General features: G+C 37.4%; 1 protein-coding gene across 1 annotated transcript; it reads left to right on the plus strand.

Moving 5' to 3' along the window:
- Positions 1-60: 60 nt before the first annotated feature.
- DPM1 (dolichyl-phosphate mannosyltransferase subunit 1, catalytic) lies at positions 61-19,956 on the plus strand. The gene is made up of 9 exons (XM_081832590.1): positions 61-255; positions 3,036-3,135; positions 8,421-8,454; positions 9,983-10,059; positions 10,144-10,169; positions 12,291-12,386; positions 15,045-15,113; positions 16,625-16,739; positions 18,023-19,956. The coding sequence occupies exons 1-9, from the start codon at positions 95-97 to the stop codon at positions 18,125-18,127; spliced, it is 783 nt and encodes a 260-aa protein (XP_081688716.1). The 5' UTR covers positions 61-94; the 3' UTR covers positions 18,128-19,956.
- The last annotated feature ends 158 nt before the right edge of the window (positions 19,957-20,114 follow it).

A 20,114-nucleotide genomic window follows, 5' to 3' on the forward strand; every position in this document is an offset into this window, starting at 1 on the left:
ACCCCCTCTTCCTGAATTTGGTACGGTCCGACCCATCCCCTTCCCGCGCGCCGCGGGACGTCATTCCGTTTCCGGCGTCTCGCGCAGTTCCACCATGGCCTCCGAGGAAGCGAGCGGTAGTCCTCGTAGGTCTCGGCGGGAGCCGGAGGGGCGCGCCCCGCGACAGGACAAGTATTCAGTGCTTTTGCCCACCTACAACGAGCGCGAGAACCTACCGCTCATCGTATGGCTGCTGGTGAAAAGCTTCTCCGAGAGGTAGCGTGCCCGGCCGCCCTCCCTGAGGAATGAGATGAGCTGGCTTCGCCGGCCTGGGTGTCGGCAGTTGGCTGCGCGAGGCGGCCCTGCGCGGCCTCCCTTCGGCTCTTGAGGGAATCCTTGGGGAGAAGGCCACCCTTGGAGAAAGCAGAGGCGGATACTTCTGGGGTTCTGTCCGTGTCTCGGGTTCATTCCTGCCCTTGGGTTTGTGAGACATTCCCTTATTGTACACTTCCCACCACCTCCTTCCTCCCTCCCCCCCGGCTGCCCCCCCCCCTTTTTTAAAAAGTAGGGTTGGGCATCCTTTGACTTGGAGCGAGGTTCAAAGCTTGACCTCACTCCTACTTCTGGATGGTCAGGATGCGGCAGGAGCCGGGAGTCTAAATGAGCACGCTCACTCCCGCCCCCGTGCTGAGTGCTTATGTAAGCATGAGGTTTGATCTCTGTGGGTTAGGGAGCTGCTGCTGGGCTGGGCAACTTCGTTGGTCACTAGTGGATGTTTGATGTGGTGGTTAGAAACTAGGGCTTTTAGAGTTTGAATTTGAAAGTGTTATACAATATTTTTTAAATTTCGGAATCCTGGTATCAGTACGAAGTTACTTGTTTTAGGGTTATACCAATGGGATCATGTATAGATCCCTGAAGATTTTTCCAGATCAACATACACCAACTTGGAAAATTATTTTTTTTTAATTCGATAATATTCCATATGACTTATAATTTAACTAACTGGGTCATCCCAGTGAACACATTATTTCTAGAGCTTTTTTTTTTTCTTTTTTGACTTTTGCTTTATAAATGAAAACAGAGACTTTGTTCACCCCTTATTTTCCACCATTTAGAAAAGTGCTGGACACATAGTGAATGCTCCTTTAGAACAATGTTGCAACAAACACGTTCGTACTTTTACTAGTGTACGGGGGATAAAGTCTTGAGGATGGAATTGCCGGGTCAACAGATGTGCTTAAGATTGACAGTTATTACCAAATTGCTCGCAAAAAAAAAAAAAAAATGATTGTACCGCCTTAGGACTGGCATTATTCGGAGAGTGCTTGTTTCCCCACCACCCAGTCAACCCGGGCTTTAGTAAACTTATATTTTTGGAAATGCTAATTGGTGAAAAACATTGCTGTTTTGACTATAATTCTTTGAATGACATAATTATCATAATGTGCATGGCTCCTCACAGTTTTTTTTTAATTCATATTTTTTTCCTCTTTTATTTAGTTATCTTCTTATCTTGGTTTCTATAAGCACTTTCCACATGAGAGAAATTGTCATATAGTTGATCTTGTTCAGTTGGTCCTCTGAGTCTCAAATATTTCTTGCTTTAACCCGAGTGAAGGTTAAAGAAGGAAACGATTTTCTTTTCAGATGTGGTCAAATTAAAGGCAGCTTAGCTGGATTCCTTTAGACTACCTTACCCTCAGGTGTTCTGGGCACGTTGAAGTGAGAGAAAGTATAATTTGCTAATGAATGACTTCATTTGTTTATGAAGTATATCTCTTTCAGCATATCAACCAGAATCAACATCTTACATATTTTGGCTTGTAAAGCAGTTGCCCAAATTAAAGCACCTCGGGGAGCTGAAGTCCTGGTATTTCCTCTTAACAGGCTGAGTTTAGCTTTCTTCCTAGTTTGCTGGGCCTGACTTTTTTAAGCCTTTAACAGTGGAATGTGTTTTCTGGTTGATTTCCTTATATTTGTTTTTACTATGGACAAAGAGGAAACAGTGTTGTGGGAGTTTTGCTGTGCTTTACTTTCTGCTTCTTAAGTTTCCAATAAAATTATAAAAAAAAAAATCTAAACTGAGGTGGGGGAAACATAGTGATAACATATACAACCAAGTATTGTGTTGGCTTGTTCTTAGAATAGAAACTGTAACAAAGTTAATGGAAAACCAATAGAGAGATGTTCATTTTGAAGCACATTGAAATCTTATGTATTTCTCTGTGCTTTTTGTACGTAATAGTGTGAGGTAATGGGTACAACTATTTGAAATAGTGGTGTTAAGAGAATATGTCACCATTTTAAAGAGGATTTTTTAAAGGATGAAATGAAATCTGATTTGTTCCTTATGTTACTCAAATCTATTTGGAATTAAATTTAAAAGAATATTCACTTAGCAATTCAGTCAACTTGAGAGATCTTTTAAATGTACTTTTGAAATATTTTTTATAACCAAGATTGATATTAAGTTCCTATAATTCCATTTCCAAAGTAGGTAAGTAAAATTTTATGATATTCCTATCATATATAATATACAATTGCTATGATTTTTTATTTTTTTATTTTTATTTTATTTTTTTTAAGATTTTATTTATTTGACAGAGAGAGACACAGCGAGAGAGGGAACACAAGCAAGGGGAGTGGGAGAGGGAGAGGGAGAAGCAGAAGCAGGCTTCCCACTGAGCAGGGAGGCCGATGCGGGGCTCGATCCCAGGACCCTGGGTTCATGACCCAAGCTGAAGGCAGACGCTTAACGACTGAACCACCCAGGCGCCCCTGCTGTGATTTTTTAAACTCGAGTATGTTTTCTGTGTGAGAATTTTTTAACATCTCAGGACTTCATTACAGCATTTTTCAGCAACACGCTGAGTTTGGAGGTGAAGTACTAAATGACATTTATTTCATTTGGTAATTGAAGTTTTCCGTAGTGATTAATATGACAATAAATTCCCACTTATACTGATGAGGAATTAGTAATTTTAAAATTATTTTCTTATTTTGAGAATACAGTCTCCAAACAATACAAACTTTCATTTTGTTTTTTATTTTAGTGGAATCAATTACGAAATTATAATCATAGATGATGGAAGCCCAGATGGAACAAGGGATGTTGCTGAACAGTTGGAGAAGATCTATGGGTCAGACAAAATTGTAAGTCATGTGAACATTTTTCTATCAAATCACTTGTGTTTGTTTAGGGAAAAGAGAAATGACAATGCTTAAATTCAGTCTATTTTCTGGAAACTGAAATGATAAAAAGCATCTTATACACTTGGGATTCAGGTGCATTTTCATTGTGCTTGAAATTATACATGACTTTGATATGTTGGATCAGTAGTAATTGTACAGCGAGGGGCACCTGGGTGGCTAAGTTGGTTAAGCATCTGCCTTCGGCTCAGGTCATGATCCCAGGGTCTTGGGATTGAGCCCCATATCGGGCTCCTTGCTCAGCAGGAAGCCTGCTTCTCCCTCTCCCTCTGCCTGCTGCTCCCCCTGCTTGTGCTCTCTGTCAAATACATAAATTAAAATCTTAAAAAAAAAAAAAAGTAATTGTACAGCAAAATAGTTAGCCTTTAGATAAACTCTGTTTTTACAACTTACTCTGCAGGTAAGTTCTCTTGAAGGGCAAAATTAAAGCATGATACTGAATTGACAAGGAATATTACAGAACTAGATTGCAATTAGTAATGTGTGTCTTTATCTTTCTGGCTCCCTTTTTTGCAACTATAAAAGCTTGTAGCTGGGGAGGGTGATTGTTTCCATGGAAATTGGCATCTTTTTATTTTTCAGAGTACTTAGCATCTTTCTGTAAAGCAGTCTTAATGGGAGTAGATTGACTTTCCAAGTCTTAAATTTTCCCACTGTACTTTGAAGGGTGTTGTTTTTCTACTGGAGAAACTTAGACAGATGTAGAATTCATTTTATAATGGCTTTATAATTTTTGTTTTTGATCACTGGTTTATTTTTATAATGGTTTGTATTTGTAAATGTTTGAATATACTTGTGAGCTCAACTTTAGATAATTCTTGGGCCGAAAGCATGCAGTTAAGTCCAGATTTAATTAGAAAACACATTCTAGGCATTGGGTTTTTATAATATGTATAGACTATAGAGTTTCTCAGTCTTGGCACTGTTCACATTTGGGACCTAATAATTCTTTGTGGGGGTGGGAGGGGTGTTGCAGGGGCGGTGGCTGCATCCTGTATGTTAGAGGACATTTAGCATCATCCCTGGACTCTTACCCACTAGATGCCAGGTGCAGCCCCTCTCCCCAGGGTGGCAACCAAAAATGTCTCTGGGTATCATCAAATCAACCCTTATGGGCAAAATTGTCCTCTCCTCCCAAAAGAGAACCATCAGTATAGACATAAACGAAAGAAATCTCTTGGAGAACCTTTATTGATATTTGCATTTTAAGAAAAGGTAATTAAGCATTATAAAAAACTGTCTCTGGGTACACATATTCTTGATTAATCCTGATAATGAAATAATTCCTATTCAATTGGAGGAGATGGTGGTCAATAGGAAGAGTTTAAGGGAAACGTGTTACTCTTATACACATGGTAAATCTTTGCTAGGTATTCTTGCCATATCACACATGGGCAACTCAAAGATTACACCTCCAATCCTCTGAATATCTCCTGATATACAGGAGGAGATTAAAAATTGACAGATTTTCAACCTTCTAGCAGTGACTTCTGATGATGTCGGGTTCATTTTTTTAGCCAGCAGTTCCCCAGTTTTTCTTTTAGAGGTTGTGAGCCAAGGCACTGACTCACATTTGTTATTATATAGAATACTCTGACTTACGTGTTATTTAATCTGGGAACATTAACCTGACAATATTTTGAACACTTCTGTCATAGAACTCCATTCAGCCTTGAGGTGTAATTGATTGATCGATCTTAGGCTATGTCTACTAAATTGACCTTTTCAAATTCTAAAACAACGTGGCCCTCAAAAAGTTCCATTTTTCCCATCAACCCAATAAAATTCAAAATAATGAGAAAAAAATTATATTCACCGTTACAATTTTCCTGTATTATCTGGGAAGTCCCGTGTTCCTTCCTTATTTTATGACCTTTAAATCATTTAAAGTATAAAACTGCCCTTTTCCCCCACCCCAGACAATATCAGGCCATGCCGTGGATGGCGCTTACTTGCTTTTAAGTGATGTGTGTGCTTAGTTGGGAGAGAAGATGGAGACGAATTATTATTGAAGCTATTTTACAACATCTCAAAATATTCAGCATAGAGGCTTTGTTTGCTAGTCTTTAAAATTGGCTGAAGTGAATGTTTCAGAAAACAAAGGAAGTTTTTTTTCTTTAAACTCTGTGAGGAAACTGAGATGAGAGTTTAAGTCACTTCCCAAGGTTACACAGCTAACAGATAGTGGAGGTGGGACGTAGAAAAATTGGAGATATGTATCCTGAACTGTTAGCCATGGTTATAGGGCGGAGGGATCTGAGATTGGGCTTCAGCCTTTCCATGTTGAGTGCTTCTGTTACATTTGATGTGTGTCATCTGTTTCAACCTCCAACTTGAGATTAAAGTCACCTATGTTATTTCATAGGTTAGTATTTTTACAAATTGTTCTTTTAATAAAACGTAATGCATGTTTATTACTTTTGAAACATCTAATATAACTGTAGGATTGAAAGATTTGACTACTTAAAAAATACTGTTTATCCCTAAGTACGAAAATACTATCTCTAACAAAAAGATCAGTACACTGGGGCTCCTTGGTGGCTCAGTCCATTAAGCATCTGCCTTCGGCTCGGGTCATAGTCTCAGGGTCCTGGTACGATAGAGCCCCACATTGGGCTCCCCACTCAGAGGGGAGTCTGCTTCTCTCTCTCCCTCTGCTCCTTCCCGCGCCCCCCCCCCGCTTGTGTTTTCTCTCGCGCTCTCTCTCTCAAATAAATAAAATCTTGAAAAAAAAACATAATTCATAAGAACTGTAAATGGCCAAAAATGAAAAAAATAAATAAAATGAAAAAACGTGAGCCTCACTGATAAGGAATTTCAATATAGGAGGAGAGTACAATTAGCCTTTCTTAGCTGAAGACTTACTTTTATCTTCATTCTTCTTTCAACTTGTTGGATTTGAGAGTATGATAAAAACAGGTCCACTTAAATATTATGGATCCTAGGCTTCCTAAAATGTCATCAAGATTTTCTGTGACAAAAAATTTTTTATAAAATAAGTTTTTTGTCAAAACAGATTATAACATTACAGGAAGTAGCTCATAAACAGTGCCGTAAGTATTCTTCAGAGTGCGTTCGTGCACACTTTGTGTGAGTTCCCACCAGCTCTCCTGTTGGCTGTGAGACGAGCTCTGTCGTGCCCCTCACTGCTTTCTGCCATCCTTACTGACGTGAGGCCTCAAAAACGGGAGGGGGTGGAACTAAGGATTTGAAAGTAAAACAGTGCAACAATGGGTACTTTTTATTGCATAAGAAATTTAAAACTACATTCTTGTTAGAAAATGAAAAAGTTGCTGATAAAACTGAAGTTGCCTTTGATGAGCATTTCGTGGTCCACCTCCTAATCTCTTCTCCAGGGGACACCCCAGTCAGCAGCTTGGTGTGGGTTGCCTCAGACCTTTGTGCATGTATGTGTACGTGTCTACATTTGTTAGAACTAGGCAATGTGGTGTTTTTTTGTTTTTAAACATAAATGTAATCTTTCTGTATCATTCTGTTGATTTTTAACTATAGCTGAGAGATCTTTTATCACTAAATTATCTCATTCTTTTAACTGTTCCATAGTACTCTATCATGCAGCATGGTTTATGTTTTATAAAAACTTGAGAAAAAAATATTTTTCCAACTGAAACAGGTTTATAGAAAACCTGAGGTGAACTTTAGGGTGCCTGGGTGGCTCAGATGGTTAAGCGTCTGCCTTCGGCTCAGGTCATGATCTCAGGGTCCTGGGATCGAGTCCCGCATCGGGTTCCCTGCTCAGTGCAGAGTCTGCTTCTCCCTCTCCCTCTGCCACCCCCTCTGCTTGTGCTCTTCTGTCTATCTCTCTGTCAAATAAATAAATAAAATCTTTAAAAAAAAGAAAATCTAAGGTGAACTTTAAAGGATTTGTTTTTTCAGGGCAGATACCAGGTCAGTATTTTGCCAGTAATCATCAGTCACAAAAATAAAACCTGATATATCTTGTTTGATTTTGTTCAGTGAATTATAATTACTATACATGATTGTCTAGTTCTTTTCTATATAAGAGCTCATTGAGCAGGAATGTATTTTATCTTTGTTCCTCCCCAAGACCTACAGCAGTTTGCATGAAGTTTAGAAAAAAAAAGTCTATCCTGGTTGAATTGAACTGAAAATACTTTGTTTAGAGAGATTTGCAGTCTGAGGTGGCCTGCCTATACACTGGCAAATGCAGAAGGGGATAAGATGGGCTCGGTAGTGAGTCTGTTTGAGCCCCATACCTCAGAAACTTAGAGTCCAAATCCTGGCATTCTACTTTTTCAAAAATTTCCAGACAAAAGAAAAAAGCTAAACAAGAAGTCAAGGTTTATATATGAAGCAAAAAAAAAAAAAAAAGGTAGAAAAACTAAGTGATTGACAAAAAGTAAGAAAAGAAAAAAACAATTTAATTTTCTTGTTAAGCATATAACCCTAAAGTCATGTCATTGGGCCAGTAGAGAATGTAATGAGGTCTTCCAAGAATAAAGTCAGGATACGTTGATGGAGTGATGTCAGCATTTAAAATCAACCAAGGAATCCAGGAAAAAAAGTGTGCATACCCTTTCAGCCAGTGATTCCACTTTTGGGATGCTAATTACAGAAATGACAGGACCCCTACAAAAGGATATATGTACAAGTATCTTTATTGTAGCAATATTTGTAATGGCAAATACCTGGAACCAACCTGAATGCCTTAACTAATGAATGACTATATATTGTCTGACTTGTAACTGTAACCTGTATTATTTTTGTAACTGAAAAAAATAAAGGGGGGGAAATCAAGAACATAAATAAATAAATAAATAAAATCACAAAAGAGATTGAGAAAACAGACGTGGCTATCAAATACTCAAAGAAGGTATAAGATAAGTGAGTTACATCCTTGATTTTCTTAGGAGAAGGAATCAACAGATATTGTTCAAAACGGTAAATCAAGTAATAGAGGTAACATTGTTTCCCTGCTGTTTTCTGGTGGATAGCACCAGAAAAAAATGTTTAAAATTTGACCTGCAGGGTTGGGGTAAAAGAATGTTGTTTTTCCAAGCTGTTAAACCATTTGATTTGTTACTAAACACTTTTTTACTTAGGCAAAAAATGTTAAACATACTCTGCTGTAAGTTCTAATAAATGCAGCTATATTTCGGTTAAAAGGAGTAGACAGCTATGAAAAATTTTTTATTAGTGAGATTATTTTTAGTATTTGTGTTAAAATGCTTTTCTTACTCTTGCAGCTTCTGAGACCACGGGAGAAAAAGTTAGGCCTAGGTAAGTAGAACCTCTCACCCCTCATACTTGCTTCTTGCCTTGGTAAGATTATCCAGTGTGTATTTTCCTAATTTGGAACAGGGCCAAAATACAGTGACCTCCTGTGATGGTTTTTAATGATTTTAATGACATGTATATGGTTTAACCTGAGTTGCCTGTATCAGTGGGAAAACAGAAACCACTGTCAGTCTTTCAATGTAGGGAATTTAATACAAAGAATCTGGTTACACGGGTGAAGGAATGCTGAGAAGCCAAATGGAATGGAACAGTGAGGCTACTCAAATTAGTAATAGCTAGAGGTTGCTACCACCCCTAGAATGGAGCAACAGTAGGAGGAGATGGTGTTTTTGGAGCCCAGGAACCCAGGCTATTTAGAAGGGGCTAGAATGATGGAGTGGGGGATACCTGGCAGGAGCTAGAGCTGTCGAGGATACCCAGTCAATGCTGGGAGGCAGAGTAAGAGGGGGGACACACTTATACTTTTCCTTTTCCTCTCCTGGAAACTATCCCTCCTGCCTCCCAAAGCCATCTGACAACCAGTTGAGGAGAGCACCTAGGAACTGTAGTTCCATGCAATGTAGAACAGAGTAGGGCAGGGCCAGAGAAGGGATCTGAGGGCAAGTGTTTTGGAAAACCAGCACGCCGCGTTAGCTGTAACTCTTTGAACATTTCTTTATAAGTAATGGCAAAATGTAAAAAGTTATTCTTTATTTTTAAAAAAGAAAACTTTTCTAGCTTTTAAACATAGGGGGTTATAGAAAATCTCAGATGAACTCAGGCATTCTGAGATGAGTATCTCAGTGCCTTTATTTCTGATGCTGGTTACAGTTGCTTATGTTGAGAAGTGGTATAATTTTACTGAAAAATTGAGCCAGCATGGAGGAAACACGGTTCTTAAAAATTGAATATTTGCTGTCTTGAAGATCATCAGTTCTTGGGCATCATGAAGTGTTCTGAATATCTGAACCCAGAAGTTCTTTGGGATTGAAATAATCTGGAAACTGCCGTGAAAGCAACCAGGACTTCCTGACCAGTCAGTGGAAATCCAAAAAGCTGTGATCCTCACTTTTTAGCAAAAGAAGTTAGAAGAGTTCAGCCTTGCTAATAAGACTGTGGGGTTTGGAACTAGGGAACTTTTAGGCATGAAAGTGCCTAAGTAATTGCTGGCTGTGCCTTTGACCCCAAATACCAGACCCATCTAGTGTACTAGGCTTACAGTGTTGACTACACTCAGGGGATAGCTTTTGTGGAAATGGGCTAGGAGTGAAGGGAAGAACAGAAGCAGGGAAACACTTTTAGGTAGAGAGCTGAGCATCAGAAGGTGGTGCCTGGGACTAAGGTGAAGTTGCAGATGAAATAATGGAATGGAGAGATGTTTTTGATTGAGAATAAATAGAATTTAATTATAGGTTAGTATCACCTTTAAGGGACTGATGTATGCTTTTCGGATGCTTAATTTCTTCCCTGTTCGTGTGTATATTTAAGCATTTCTGATGGCTTTCTTTAATGGATATATTTTCATTGTTAGGAACTGCATATATTCACGGAATGAAACATGCCACAGGAAACTATATAATTATTATGGATGCTGATCTCTCACACCATGTAAGTGGTATCATTCTTTATTAGCTATTCATGATAGTCTAAGCCTGTTTTACTGACTTAATGTTTATTTTTTCTAAATTTCAGCCAAAATTTATTCCTGAATTCATTAGGTAGGTATTTTTAATATTTGAAAGAATTATTCAAATCATTTGTCCTATGTTAATTTTGGACTTATTTTAATTAAAAATGCACATGCTATTTTAAGTTTGTTGTCAGAAATGAAACCAACATATAGATCTGAGGCTCGTGACTATAGATATGTGGCTAAATGATATATTTTAGGGACTAATCAACAGATAATTACTCCTTTATTATCTAAATTCTCCCAGACTACAGGAAAAGATGGAAGATGACTTCCCTGTTAAATGGAATTAAGCTCTACATCATAAGGGTAAAACAGCATGAACAAATAGGGTTTATTCCAAGAATGCCAGAATGGTTCATCATCAGGAATTCATCCACATAATTTATCACATTAGCAAAGAAAGCAGCATCATTAAGTCTGTAGATGCTAAAAGGCATTTGATAAACTGTACTAGCCACTTCTAATAAAACTTGGAAGTGGAAATAAAAGGAAACCACTTAAACTTGATAAAGACAACCCAGTCCTAACACACACATCTTACTAAATGGTGAAATGTTGAATCATTAATAAATACATCAAGGTAGGAATACTAGCTGTCATTATATGTGGACATTTTAAGTGATGTAAGAACAAGAATTTAGTATGAATATTGAGTAAGAATACAAAATGGTATTTATTTGCAGGCAATATACTTGTATTTTTAGAGAATCCAAGACAACATGAAACCTCTCAGGATAAGAATTGGGAAACTGTTAATGTAAGCTAAATATACTAAAACAAAATTAAGTAATGTTACTCTCCTGTTTCAATCACTTCAGCGAGTTCTCATTAACAGATGGGAAGAAACTCTTTTCCTTGCCCCTCAAACTGCTATGTGATCTGGCCCCTGCCTCCCTTTCTGAGCTCATCTTGTGCCTCTCCCCTCCATTCCCTCTGCTGCAGGCGTACTCCTTCCATTTCTGTGTCACACGGAGCGCTGTGTTCTTTGCCTAAAATGCTCTTTTCCTGCTCCTTAATAGCCAGCTATTTCTCATCCTTTGATCTCTGCATAAAGTCACCTCAAGAGATACCTTCTCTGCTTGTATATCTAATTCCCAAGAGCCCTTTGACCTGAGAAGGAAATGGGACCAGGGGAATAGAAAATGGGTGAAAGATACAGACAGGCCATATGTAGAAGAAAGACCAATGGCTAATAAGCCCGAGGGAAGACACCCTGGGGGATGTCAGGGAAACATGAAGTGAAATAACTGTAGCAGTATTTTATTACCCATTAGTTTGTCATAATTACAAACTTACAGAGCAATACATCTAGCACTGATAAGATGGTGGGAAGTGGACACACACAATCTAGCCGGAGGAAGTGTGAGTTGCTACAACCTTTTTGGAAAGTAATTTCTGGTGATAACCTGTTCAAAATACTTGTAAGATTTGTTTTAGCAATTCTCTTATGTTCCACTCTGGGTTGTCTAAGCACCAGGATGTAAGTTTATAAGAACGTTGCCACACTATTCATTGTGGTTGTGTTGTTGGGGGTGGGGAGACCCACCATGAAAACAACCATGCAAGTATACAAGTCCATTGTTCCATGGGATATTTTTGCAGCTATTAGAAAGAATGGGGAAATTCTCTGTTGACCTCCGGGGATGTTCATGATTCCATTATGTATATTGTTAACTGACAAAAGGCAAGTTGCAGAATACACTTTTTTGGGTTCCAATTTTGTTAAAGCAACCAGAATCCCTGGGGTTATGTGTGTCTTTATTTTTCTGCAAAGAGAAAGGTCTGGAGGGTTACCAGGCTGTTTTAGCACTGTTTACTTATTAGTAGGGCCAAGAACAGAATGGAGGGGAATTACATTTTAGGACAGTTTCACATGGTGCAGTCAGCAAGTACTACTATTTTTTAGTTTTAGAAATTAATAAAGGAAAAATATCAGGTTTGAAAATCTTAACGTTGAAAGATTTCTGAGTGGTATCGTTCATTTGTTTTCTTGGTGTAGTTTTTCCTATGCAAATCTTTTTTTTTTTTTCTTTTTTTTTTTTTTCCTATGCAAATCTTAAAAGTTCTTTTTGTGTAGCTCATGAAAGTAACTTTTGAAAGCTCAATAGCTTTTTCTAATTGACAGCTAATTTATTTTTTTCTGCAGGAAGCAGAAGGAGGGTAATTTTGACATTGTCTCTGGAACTCGTTACAAAGGAAATGGAGGTGTATATGGCTGGGATTTGAAAAGAAAAATAATCAGGTATATACATGTGCTGCAATTTGTCTAGTTTTTATTGTAACTATTGGGAATATGTTTATGATGGGTATTTGGATTACATTATCATGCTGCCTTGGGATTTCTGGGATTAGATTGTTAACTTCCAATATGTACTCACAGATAGCTCCTTAGTACAATTTTTCCTATGATTAAAGTATTTTATTTTGGATATTTTTCACTAAGGAAAAATCAGCATAAACCTTTGTTAGAAATGGTCTAATTCAGCAAAATTTATTCTACTGTACCTTCAGCTTTAAATGAACTATTCATGTATATTTTGGGACTGAGTAGTACACACACACACACACACACACACACACACACCCATAATCAAGGGATGGGGAAGGAGAATCCACTTCTTGATGGGAAGACCCACAAAGAATTTCTGACCATATTTAATCTATATCTAACCTTTTTGTGGTTGTTGAGATGATGAGATCTTTAAGGGATCTATGTAGCTTACTACTTAATATGTGACAGCATACCTTTATACATATTCTTAATAATAATAGTGTTTTTTATTACCCTTTCATTCCTATTGAAGATTCTGTTAAGTTAATCACAGTTCTGCCTCTTAACTGTGGAACCTTGGGCAAGTCATTTAAGACCTGTAAGAGCCTCAATCTTCAGTGAAATGAAGGGGTTGGATAAAACAGTGGTTTTTAATCCTGCTGAATATTGGAATCATGTAAAGAGAAAATCATACATTACTGTTCCTTATCGTTTTCCCTTTCTTTGTGTGTGTGCACACACACTGTAGACCATGCGAATGGATCTCCACGGGTGGGGCAAAACCATCAGTATTTTTCACAGGCTCTCCAAATGATTCTGTTGTGCAGCCAGTGTTGAGAACAAGTGAATGATCTCTCAGGCCCTCTGAATTTGGTCATCACAGCTCTTATTTTAAAACTAGGGAGTCCCAATCAGAGACCTTTTACAACTTTTAATTGGATCATTAAGTTGTATTGAGTTGTGTGTGTCATTAGTTGTTAATGTCTGCACTGATTTATAGTATATACTCCTGAGAAAGATAATGTAATCACTTGCCCACGGACTCATTTGTATGAACTAGAATTTCAGTCCAAGGCCATCTGCCTCTTGCAGCATTTTAATTTAAAAACCCCAATTTAGGGCGCCTGGGTGGCTCAGTTGGTTAGGCTACTGCCTTCGGCTCAGGTCATGATCCCGGAGTCCCAGGATCAAGTCCTGCATCGGGCTCCCTGCTCGGCAGGGAGTCTGCTTCTCCCTCTGACCCTCCCCCCTCTCATGTGCTCGCTCGCTCTCATTCTCTCTCTCTCAAATAAATAAATAAAATCTTAAAAAAAAATAAAAACCCCAATTTAGAAATATATTCACTTGATTAGAGATACAAATATATATGTACACATACACGTATATGCATATACGCTCACTTTCCTTTGATTAAACCCATTTTGAGAGGTAAACTATGTGCTAGAATTATTTTGTTATTGGAAGCAATTTGAAAGGGAAAATGTTTTTGTTAGCTATTATCCCAGCTATATCCCTAACCATGTTATTTGTATAAAAATAATCTTTCCTAGGGAGGGCCTTGGTAGTTACCTTGGTTTAGGAGAGAAACTGTTCTTTCCAGTCTGCCCCAGAAAACTTTTTTTTCTAAATCGGAGCTCACTAAAATAGCTGCAATACAAAAGTCACTTTTTCCAAGGGCACTTCAGATCTTTTTGAAATGTTTATCATAGCTATTAGTAATAGCTTGAAATTGATACTTAGTTGTGTTTGAAGCACATACCCTGTCATTGTTACGGACTGGATGTCTCTGCTAAAATTTATGTGTTAAAATACCTTACCCTCAAAGTGTTGGTATTTGGAGGTGGGGCCTTTGGGAGGTAATTAAATTCAGTGACCATGGGGCACTTATGGTGGGATTAGTGCCCTTTCCAGAAGAGACCAGAGAGCTTGGCTTCTGTTGCCCTCCTCCCCTGTGAGAGCACACAGCAGGAAGGCAGCCCTCTGTAAGCCAAGAAGAGGGTTCTCACCAGGAACCAAGTCTGCTGTACCTTGATCTTGGACTTCCCCGCCTTCAGAACTGGGAGAAATAAGTATCTGTCGTTTAAGCCACATAGTCTGTGGTATTTCATTATAGCGGCCCAAGTAGACTGAAACAGTTTTGGAATGAACCTTTGTTCAATTTCCAGAGATTGCCAAAAACCAAAACCCTTGCCCACTTGCATACGTTCTTTTTTAAAAAAGTGCCATTTTTATGTAGACTGATCTGTTGCTAATTGAAACCTGTGATCCCTTGTACTTATTAAAATCTGAAAAGGAAACTCCAAATCCCTGATCCCTTTTGCTGTCTGAGAGATGTTCATAATTTTAAATGAGGACTGGTGGCAAATAAGCAAGTTGAATTAAAAATCCGTTAACCTTTCTTACCTAAAAAGCTTAGAAGAATGATTGTTTTATAGGTCCCCTCTAAATGTCACATTCGAAGAATAAAAGACCCCATCTTTACTGACTAAAATTTCTGTAAAATTGACATTTTTGTGAAATAGTGTTGCATTTATGAAATTAGTGTAACAGTTTTAGCACTCTGGGATGTGTTTCTCTTGTTTAGAAAATGTATTATATAAAGAAAATCTAATTGTTTTATTTAAACAGCCGCGGGGCCAATTTTATAACTCAGATTTTGCTCAGACCAGGAGCATCTGATTTAACAGGAAGTTTCAGGTACAGTAAAAACTGTAATTTTACATTTTCTATTATTTACAACTTCTTGCCTAAATTTCTTGGTATACAGTGGCTTATTTTTAAGAAATGCTTTTCAGTTCTACCGCTTTTTTGTTCCGGAACACACAAAGACAGACTGAAGTTCCTTAGAAGTTGCTAATGAGGCTTGAGCATCTTCTTAAGGAAAAATGTACTTTCTAAAGAGCATCAAAGGTAGGGCTTAGGTTAGTTTGCTTGTTAACATTCACATTGGTGCTCAGCCCCAAGTGGGGGGGGGCTTCAGGGGCCAAGGTGGCTGCTCACTTCTTATTCAGAACATTGCTATCACTGGTGATAGGCTCCAAAGAACAGCACCTCTTCCAGCAATTTTCTGCAATTCATATGAATATTTATAGCACTGTCCACAGAAGAGCTTAAAATAGTTAATGTTTAGGTTGTTTTCAGTTGCCTTGCTCTCCATGTTTTTAATTTAAAAAAAAATTCTTGTTTAATTGGAACAAAGCCTCCTTCAGGTTGGGGGAAGGGTAATTTTTGTTTGTTTTGCGGGGGTGGGTTATTTTTAATTTTAGACTTGGCCATAGAAGATGAACTGTTTTGTATGACCATGCCAAATGACTAAAGACTGCCACATTTTTTTAAATCTCTGAAACTATAAGATGGCCTGTTCATCTACTTTAAGGTCCAAACTTCATGCATTAGTTGATAATTTACTTTAGTTGGTATTTGCTTTTTTCCATTAAATAATGTTAATTCTTTGGTCTTTTGTTAGAATTGACACACAAGGTTAAGACAGGAACCTAGGCATTGCAGGATTGAGGCAGTCCTGGTAGGATACAGCCATCACCAGTTGAGGTCACAGTTAGATGCCTGTAAATGGGCAGATGTGCAGGCCAAACACGGAGCACATCAGATTTACAAAGTAAGAGAGAGGAGCTGGGAAGTCACTTTCTTCAGGAGCTCCCTGTTAAGTCCCCTAAAGGGACTTCGTTTATCTCAGGAAATTTATTTAGTACATCTTGGGAAATAGAACCTGCTCAGACATTTATGAGGAAACACCTGTTAATTACTGGGTTCGCTCTTGTCATCTACTTTATATTGTTGATTATTCATCATCTATCAACTCTATTGTTGCAGTATTTGGAATGGTTTCTCTTCGTTCAACTTTAAAAATAAATTTTAAGAAAATTTAAAAACTTAAAACAGTGGGTGGTTCTACTTCAAATGATTCACTTTACCCTATTACAATTTCTGGTAGTATAGTAGGAAAATAATTCTCTAAAAGATACTGAGAATTCATTTTCAAAATTACTCTAAATTATTTACCAAATATTTCATGACCATTCCAGTTCAGGACAAATGTATCATAATCGTAAGCTGTGACAGTTTTTCTGCATGCAAATGTCTAGTGAAAGTTTTAGGTTTTATAAATACCAGTGAACTTTCAAAAAGTTAGGATACATATAGGCAAGTGTATTTACCTAGGTGTTCATATATATTTTAATTTCTCACAGGTTATACCGAAAAGAAGTTCTACAGAAATTAATAGAAAAATGTGTTTCTAAAGGCTATGTGTTCCAGATGGAGATGATTGTTCGGGCAAGACAGCTGAAGTATACTATTGGCGAGGTAGGCAAACTGATGGTAAATAGAATGTTGTATTCCTCATAAAGAAACAGTGGGTTTAGACTTTTTATAATAGAAAGTTTAACTTGCACAACTACTAAATAAATGTGGGAGGTTTCTAGTTAGAATGTCCACACACTAAAGGGTGAAAATTCACTTTCAAATTAACTGCATTTGACCTACCAGGATTTAAAACATTAATAGAAGGCAGCATTCCCTTTTTTTTTTTTTTTAAGATTTTTATTTATTTATTAGAATGAGAGGGGGGAGGGTCAGAGGGAGAAGCAGACTCCCCACCGAGCAGGGACCCCGATGCGGGACTCATTCCTGGGACTCCAGGATCGTGACCTGAGCCAAAGGCAGTCACTTAACTGAGCCACCCAGGTGCCCGGCAGTATTCCCTTTTAAAGAATTAAAAGTTACTGGTACCTTCTGCATCTTGCCCTTTCCTCTGACCACTCAGCACTGTGGGATGAGTGTGTTTGCTCCGTTTTCTCTTGCCATAACCTAGAGCCACTCTAATGATGAATCCATTTGCCATTTTCTATGAGTAAATGAAGAAGACAGGAGTTACGGGGGCGGGAGGTGGTCAGTAATATTTACAGCTAGCTATTGAGCTCTTAGGAAGGGCTCTCTTCCTCTAACACTAATGTTCTTACTTATAGCAAGAAAGTAACTAGAATGCCATGTCTCCTGTGGAAGTGTCAAGATTTTTAACTTAACACTAAAACATAGTAACAGATAAATTTTTTTTTTTTTTTTTTAAAGATTTTATTTATTTGAGAGCGAGAATGAGAGACAGCATGAGAGGGAGGAGGGTCAGAGGGAGAAGCAGACTCCCTGCCGAGCAGGGAGCCCGATGCGGGACTCGATCCCGGGACTCCAGGATCATGACCTGAGCCGAAGGCAGTCACTTAACCAACTGAGCCACCCAGGCACCCAGTAACAGATAAATTTAATGGACTACTGAAAAAATTCAGTGAAAGGACATTTTACTTTGGAGTACAATTTTTTTTCTTGAAATACAGGTTGAAACTTTGGTCAACAGCTTAATATTCAGGGTCATTGCTTTTCAAATGGTTGTAAATTTGGTTCATATGGCCTGCACTTAGGTAGTGAAATGTTTAATTTTAAAGATTTGGAGGTACAGTTGCTGTAAGAATCACATAACTTCTGAACTTACTTGAAGGACTATCATAATAACAAATCTTGTTTGTACTGTATTGTTGTATGCTTCCTTTCTAATATTTTTTGAAGACTGACTTAATGTATATTTTTTTAACCAGGTTCCAATATCATTTGTGGATCGTGTTTATGGTGAATCCAAGTTGGGAGGAAATGAAATAGTCTCTTTCTTGAAAGGATTATTGACTCTCTTTGCTACTACATAAAAGAAAGTTGTTCATTATACTTATGTTGATTTCATTTAAACATAAAAGAAGCCTGGTTGCTGATTTTTATAAAATGTACTCTTAGAGCATAAATCATAAGGTAAGGTAAATTTCATACAAATCTTTTTTCTGAGGAAACTCTTATTTTATATGTCAAATTAAATTAGAAAAATGAGCAGTGTTCTCAATTTCCATTTGATTTTGCTGTATTAAGACTTGTAAATAAATGTATTTGGGTTTTTTTCCAGAAAATATTGCTGCTTTCATTAGAGTATATGAGTGCAGAATTTCTTACATGGGAAAGATTTTGAAGTATATAAAGAACTGGATTCATAGCTCTTTGTAATAGATGTCATAAGTAAGAAAAATGTTAATTATATTCATGAAATATATATGCCTGTTTCTGTATGAATGAATAAGTAGACACTTCTGCCCCTTCTTTAAAAATGTATCTCAAATTTCTTAAACTAGATAAAACAGTATGTTTAGGTCACGAATTTAGAGTTGGGCTGTTTGTAGCTCTTGAATTGATGAAGCATTTCATCTGTCAAAGCAAGTCTATTTAAAATACATACTGTGAATTGGAAACCTGACATCCATTGATTGCATAGCTACTTTTTTTCTATCCTGAGCAATAACTTCTATCAGTAAGAAAAAATACTGATGACATTAAGGCATCAGTATTTTGATGACTTCAAGACTTAGCTGCTATAGTAAGTTTTAAACATCTTATTACTAAGCTGTAAGTGTTCCGCCAGTTAAAATGCACATTAAAGCCAGCACAAATGTTCTGTTTACCTACCTTCTCTAACCTAAGTGTTTGAAAAAAAGATAAATTTCTAACTGTAGCATAGCTTATGAAACACATGGTATCTTTTAAATTTGGGGGAAGGCATACTTTGAGCAAATAAGCTTAAGATCAAGTTGACTGTCCTTTGTAAGTAAAAGGAAGAGACATCTCTAAGTTATTTAATAAGCATATTTATTGAACAGTATTCCTAATTATATTTTCCTGGCTTAATTTGGCTGCTAAAGAAATTTAAAATCTGATTTTTCCATTGCATTTCTGACAGATCCTACCAGAAATAAATACCAGACTATAAAACCTTTGGTGTCATTTTGAACATTACCTTCTGCCATAGTTGAATCCATAGGACACATTCCAGTAAGGGCCTCTACTATTTTGTTTCCCTTTTACACAGAGCTGTGTAGCCAGCCAGCACACCAGGGACCCACCTTCTTGAGGGAAATGACTTCTTTCATCATTAATAATAACTAGAAAATTCATCACTGTCTAATATAGAATTACCTAATGTAATAGAAATACAATACTCTTTTTTTTGTTGTTGAGTGTTTAGATTCCTTTCTTCTTCATCTAAACCCAAAGTTTTTATTGTCAAGTATGGAGCAGAGATTAAGTAACTACCTCAGAGAACTAAGTATTGCCTTCTCAGACCTCACTAGAGTAGATAGCAATCTTTTGCCTTTTTAATCTTTTTGGTTCTTAATCCCATAGTCACAACACTGTCACTACTGGAATTGATAGTAAAGAAAGTATTTGAGAGGTGAACACTTTCATCATGTAGAAGTTATTTAGAAAAGAATCTGGACTATTTAGATGCATTTTTGTAGTAAATCTGATGATTTAAGCACTAAAATCTTCTTAAACATTTACATGTGAACCTAGCATCTCCTTTTACTTTGTAAATTAGGCCAAGTATGAAATCCAGATGTCTTCCCTTTGTATTTATTTGTATTATCACTGTATGGAAATCTTAAGTATACCTAAGGAAAACTAGACTTGTGATAAAATTATTTTGCTTATTTTATAGTAGCTTGCCTGTCTTCTGTAACATGTAATTAGATTCTTCATCTTTGTTTCTCTAAATCAGATGCTTTGGTGCCACTCCCTCCGCCCCCCCCCCCGCTTTTTTTTTTTTTTTTAACTTTTCCAGTTCTTGTTTCCCCTTGAAATAGTGATTTGTCT

Source organism: Leptonychotes weddellii, chromosome 10 (genome assembly GCF_054177405.1).
Source record: "Leptonychotes weddellii isolate Sample4059 chromosome 10, ASM5417740v2, whole genome shotgun sequence".
Lineage (NCBI taxonomy): Eukaryota > Metazoa > Chordata > Mammalia > Carnivora > Phocidae > Leptonychotes > Leptonychotes weddellii.